Source organism: Triticum urartu, chromosome 1 (genome assembly GCF_003073215.2).
Source record: "Triticum urartu cultivar G1812 chromosome 1, Tu2.1, whole genome shotgun sequence".
NCBI lineage: Eukaryota > Viridiplantae > Streptophyta > Magnoliopsida > Poales > Poaceae > Triticum > Triticum urartu.
The window spans coordinates 533783598-533789660 of NC_053022.1; the positions used below are offsets into that span (position 1 = coordinate 533783598).

At 45.5% G+C, this 6063-nt stretch overlaps 1 protein-coding gene across 1 annotated transcript; it reads right to left on the bottom strand.

Annotated features, from left to right (window-relative positions):
• Nucleotides 1–151: 151 nt before the first annotated feature.
• LOC125533066 (probable serine/threonine-protein kinase PBL7) lies at nt 152–4480 on the bottom strand. The gene is made up of 5 exons (XM_048696853.1): nt 4456–4480; nt 1349–1635; nt 1068–1266; nt 574–959; nt 152–501 (listed from the first exon to the last, which is right to left on the bottom strand). The coding sequence occupies exons 1-5, from the start codon at nt 4478–4480 to the stop codon at nt 274–276; spliced, it is 1125 nt and encodes a 374-aa protein (XP_048552810.1). The 3' UTR covers nt 152–273.
• Nucleotides 4481–6063: the final 1583 nt, after the last annotated feature.

The following is a 6063-nucleotide window of genomic DNA, read 5'->3' on the forward strand; positions in this document are numbered from 1 at the left end:
CTTAATTAGTCTGCCTCTTGGAATGTATGGAAGATACCGGGATGGATCAGTTCAGCTGAAACTTGCCGATCTTGCTTATGCCGCCCACACACCTTTCCACCTCTAGAACCAAGACAACCTCTGAATGCATATTAATACAGGCCAGGCACTTGTTATTCTTATTCCAAAACAAGCAACAGTCACATATCACAGCAAGCAAGGAACTAATATAACTTGATGATGACCGATGCATCTGGAGATGTCGGGCGCATGATCATTTCTCTACTAGCTAGGTTAACTAGGTGCCGCAGGGTGTGATGATTCGGGTGGATCGACATCATAGGCGAGGCGAGACAGAGCTGTGACGACGGTGCCGATGGGCGATCTCATGGCCGGCTGTTGGTGGACGCACATGGAAGCAACTGTGAGGGCCTCCTCCAAATCCATGGACGGGTACCGGCCCTGCAGCGCCGGGTCTGCCATCCTTCGCAATTGGCTCCTGTCCTTCATCAATCGTGTGGCCTGATCCAGCAGCAAACATGACATCATTCACTCTGTAGATTACAAATAATATGTGAACGGTAATGGACTTACCCATGCGATAAGGTTCCGATCCTCGTCGGCGGGCTCAATGGGCCTCCGCCCTGTGATCATCTCCAGCAGCAGTCCGCCGAAGCTGTACACGTTCGACTCCTTGGTCACCTTCCCGGTAACGTATGTCTCGGGGGCAATGGTAGTGCTTCCCCAGAAATCAGTACACCAGCCTTTGTTATCCTCTGCAAGCAACCGTCCAAGGTCTGCCAGTCCATGCTGGGACATCTTTGGGTGGTAGCCATCTCCGAGCAGGATGTCCAAGCTACCCATGGATTTGCGGTACACCACACCTTTGTGGTGCAGATACTCTAAACCTTTGGCCACACGGGCAGCTATGTTCATCCTTGTGTTCCAGTCCAACGGTGCTTTGCCTGCTGGAGACCGGTCTGGTGAGGGGAGCACAAGATCGATCCGGTGGTTAATTAACACAAACTCAAGCGATCGAATCATGAGCGGAATTTACAGGGTTTGGCATGATCCAAACAAAAATTTACCACGGGGGTGGAGGTGATCTTCGAGAGAACCCAATGGCACGTGCTCGTGAACCAAGATTCTGTATTGGCCGTCCGCGCAGAAGCCAATGAGGTTGACGACATTCGGGTGGCGCAGCGCGCTCAGCGTCAGGACATGGGCGAGAAACTCGCTGTTGAGTTGCTCCGCGGCATGCTGCAGGTTAATACTCCTACTAACGATCTACAAACGAATACGTATGACATGCCGGTACATATGGAACTGAGGAAAAAAGGATTAGTCTGCCACCCAGGACTGTCACCACCTGGTTGATGCTCTTGAGGTAGCCTTTGTAGAGACCCGCCTCCGGACCAACGACGCGGGAGTCGTCTCCGAAGTTCCTGGTCGCCGCCGCCAGCTCGTCCAAGGCGAAGGCCGCGAGCTCGTCCCAGCGAAGGTTCCTGCCGCAGCGGCTCGGCGCGGTTCGGCCCGGGGAGGCGGTGGGACTTCCTTCTTCCTTGGGCCCAGGCAGAGGAAGCAGCTGGCTCGGCTGAAACCACCCATTATTCAGCCCTTCGCCGGCGGCGAGGTTGGTGTCGGTTTCTGCTTGGACTGAGGAAGTTTGAAGCGTGGGAGTGCCTCTCTCTCAGCTGACACACCGCGCACACCGCGCACACCGCATGCATTGCTGGTTGGTTGCGGCCTTAAGTAGCACGGCGTAGCTTGTCGAAAATGGAAACCTCAACCTCCAAGAAACGGTACGTACATGCGGGATGTGGAGGACGCCTGTCGCAGGGTCACCAGAGTACTCGGTGCCGCCCCCTGCCGCTGCCGTAGCGACACCGACAGACATGAAGAGAGAGGCCGGTGTGCCGGTTCCGGTCAGCGACGTGTAAGTTGTCTTAGCGGCATCGAACATTTAGCCATGCTTAGTGTCTAGCTAGGTCTGCTCGTCTGTAATTTCTTTTAGCTGTCTTTGATTTCTGTTTCCTCTGCTTCGCCGTCTTCTCTTTTTCTTTCACCTCTATCGCTCATTTTTTGGGTGCATTTGCAGTGGATGCTTTTTTTTTGCCTTGTGGCCGTAGAAAAAGCTCAACTCCAAATCGATCATATTCTGCTCCTCTCTCCTTTTTTCTCCAAATAAAGCGAGTACAAAAGCTTGGTCATATTCAGTGTAGGTGTCGTTGAGAATGTCATTTTCATTAGTGTTGTCGGTAATTTGGGTAATTTTTCTGAAGTTTGCCTTCATGTATAGTTAACTGTCTTAGTTCTTCCAAATTGTCGAGTTGGAGGAGCACACGATTACAGTTCTCAATGAGTAAACTCAATTTGGAGATCGATTTGTTCCAACTCTTTTAGTGCATACCTGAGGCGTTTTAACTTAGCAGGCAGAGATGTGGCACTTGTTGTAGCTTTAATGAGGGCAAACCAAGACTGCTAAATTACCTCGAGAAAACCCGAATGCTGAAAATTTTCTGAGGTAATTCAGCAGTCTTGGTTTGCACTCATTAAAGCTACAACAAGTGCCAAAAACTTCCGGATGCTTTAATGAGGGCAAACCAAAAACTTCCGAATCTGAAAATTTTGCATCTCAGAATTCCAGTCTGAATCGAAAGGGCACACAGAACATGGTCTGAGATGGGACAAGACAAAGGATCTATCTATCTATCTATCTATCTATCTATACCTATACTAATTATAGACTCCCTAGAAATTACCATGTTAATTAAATTTTATGGGCTGTTAATCTGATGGGACCGAATTATTACGGTCTAGATCGACTCATATAACTCTCGGCTGAAATTTTGGTCAATTGTGAAAAAAAACCAGGGCCCACAATTGTTCATTTGTTGTAACAATAGAATCCAATTAAGACACAATTCTACTACCAATCCACCATTTCTTCTCCTCTAATTAAAGCAATCTCTTTCTTTTTTAGAAAACTCATCTACTCTAGCTCCTTCCGTAAAAACAAAAAGACGAAAGAAAAATTTAAGCTTCTCTCATCCAATCTCACGATGTTGGTGTCCTATCTATTCCTCTTCCATCAACAAAAAAAGCAACGCATCTGGCATTCTCATGTTCTTGATTTTTGCTTTCCAATCCAGCCGGAAGCTCGCAACCATGTCCACGTCTTGAACTGCCTCCAGTTGATTCATGGGTGGCATGCCCACGCCTTGAAGTGCCTCCAGTTGATTCGTGGGTGCAACATGAAGAAACCAGGTCTGCCTCATCCACCATGTGATTTCTCAGCATCATGCAGATTGTTTCCTTGAGTTTTCATGTACGTTTTTTTCAGGTGGCATACGTGTTCTCATGAAACTCCCAGACCACAAAACCAGCCCCAATCTTCCAAGTATTGATGTTTTTATCTATGGCAGGCTCTCCCGCATATCATTGATCCATGCTTTCTCCTGGGGATTTTTTGCGCTGCCATACAGGTACACCTGCTATCTCAACTGATAGAGAGAGGGTGACGTTGTAAAGGGGAGAGTTAGAGCGTTTCCTTCTGCTTGGAACAGTCCCATGTGAGCGAAAGGGGGAAGAAAGATGGGAAGGGAGAGATTTTCTGAGATTTAGCCTCCTTAATAGGGAGAGTGAGATACAAAATATGAGAGGAGAGAGCAGTTTTTAAGAGAGAGAAAGTAGCGGGAGATTTAGAATTGGAGAGAGATCTCTCAGATCCGTACGAGAGAGAAGCTTTGAGAGAATAGAAGGGGAGGAGAGAAAGCTGCTCTTAAGAGAGAGAAAGTGGAGGATATATATATATAGAGAGAGAGAGCCGCGTGAGAGAAAAGAAAGGTCGAAGGGAGAGATAGAGAGAACAGGATTACAGGAGAGAGAGTATTTGTCTTCGTGCTGTGCTGGCTGCTGTACTGTTCTGAACCGAAGTCAAATCACAAGGTCTGATAATGCGTCAGCTAACCTCCAACTCGCTACAGTCAAATGCTTATATGTCCAGGTGCATGCACGGTATAGATAGGTGGTGTACATGCTGCTGATTCTTTCACACGTTACCCGGCTGCCGCCTCGCGAGCGCATCCGCAAGATTACTGTCCTGGAGGTTCGTGTGTTGATTTCCACTAAAATCGATGAGCATATGTCCGTTCCGCCCAGATTCATAATATGTGTTCTCCAACCTGGAATTTTGGAGAGTTGGATAATTGTGCGGATTTTATTTTTTAGGTCTTGCCAGCGGGGTAGCAAGATGTGTGAAGAGGATTTCAAGTCCAAGATTTTTTTCATGACATGTGTCAACCAAAATCATTACGTAGGAATCTGTGCGGCCTCGCCCCATCCCCAACTTCCGCAACGATCACACCATAACCTACTGACCTTCAGATTATTGGCTACAGGCTAATGGAAATTAATCTGCAATACTTTTCACTTTTCTGCTATATATGGTTTGTCTCCACGGATTGAGTCTCGAACCTCTCACCAGGCTCTCCTCCTCCATTGGCTATCTGCTACAGATTCTTTTGCATGTTACATGGCTGCCGCCTCCCGAGTAACTATGAAGCACCTTGGCATGGCCATTGCCCTATTGCACTCTTACCTCCTGCAACATCTTTTGAGCATGTAATTTAGTGTTTAGCAACGCCCTCATTGGAAGAGCGACGAAAACATGATAACTACCATGAACACGGGCAAGGAAGAGGTAGCTGGTATCCTTCAATTTCTTCTTGGAGTTCTGAACTTCTGATAGATTGATCTTTCCTGTTATCTCATATAAAGCTATGGGTGATTTATTGCATATTTGTCATACAGGTTGATCAAGGAAGGTATGAGATTATGATGCGCGTTAAATGTCAGCATGTCCTGCAACCATAGGAAGATGAGCACGACGCATGTCATTTGCAAGCAGCAACAACTTTACTTTGCCGTCGATCAATACAACAAGAAGGAAGCTCACCCCCATCTGCATGCGTTACAACTCTTGCGGCATAGTACAATAAATGTTGCAACATATATATACCCCTTTTCTCTCGCCAGTTTCAAACATCCCTCCTCTGTCTACCGGTTGGACCAGCTTGCCATACATGTCTTTAAGGATTTGAGGTAATGTTCAGAGAAAATAGCTATGAATGCGTCTTTTCTTTTCTGTTGATTGTGGAGATTTAAAATTGAAAAGGATAAATTTATGTATATAAGCGAACGATATATCCTTTGAACCAATGCTCAAGGTCCTAAATTGAGGACACCATGCATTACATGGTATTACTCTAAGAGTAGCTTCTGTTGTGCAGGTAGTTTTTCTACATGCTGGCTAGACATGCTATATGCAGATTCTTATCGTTGAAGTGAATCATATATAGTATTTTACAATTATTAAGTAATAGTAACAGTTGTTGTTGAGTCGTGTGTAGATTAAAGAGTTTGTCTACCAGCCATTATTTTCTTATATGTACTTTAGAAAAAGTCAGACCCTCATCTCTCTCATGTTAAATGCTAAAAAATGGGTGCACGTAAATTCTGACCCTCATCTCTCTTCAAAAACTCCAGCCATTATTTTCTTGCAGCATGTTCATCATCGGCCAAGTAGTGGTAACATTTTTTTCTCACCAACTCTACTTGAGTACATTCTAACATTGGCTATTTTTACGAAACGGTCAAGAGCATGCAGCTATATCAGTTCTGTTTTCTCCTATTATACTTGGAACTGATTTCTTCTAGCATGCTACTCCTAAATAGTTCATGGGTTGGTCAGGTTCAATTTTCTCTTCATAGGTTGTTTTCCTACTAGGTTTTTTCTGACCATGTTTAGGCATTGACTTAGCTGTGGACAAAAACCTGTTATTTGCAAGACGCTCAGCTACAGGTGGTTGTTTAGTTATCAGGTATCTCACACAGTGACCAAATGGATGTTCATGCTGTCAATCTGTATCTCCAGGTCGTGTGGTACGAAGGCCAAGATGACTGGTATATGATTAACAAGATTTTTTGTCGATCGAGTACCACTACTGAAATTACATTCGCTTAATAATTAAAATCATTGCCCACATCAGGTTAGAGAAGCTTCCTTCTAAAATTTTACTCTCC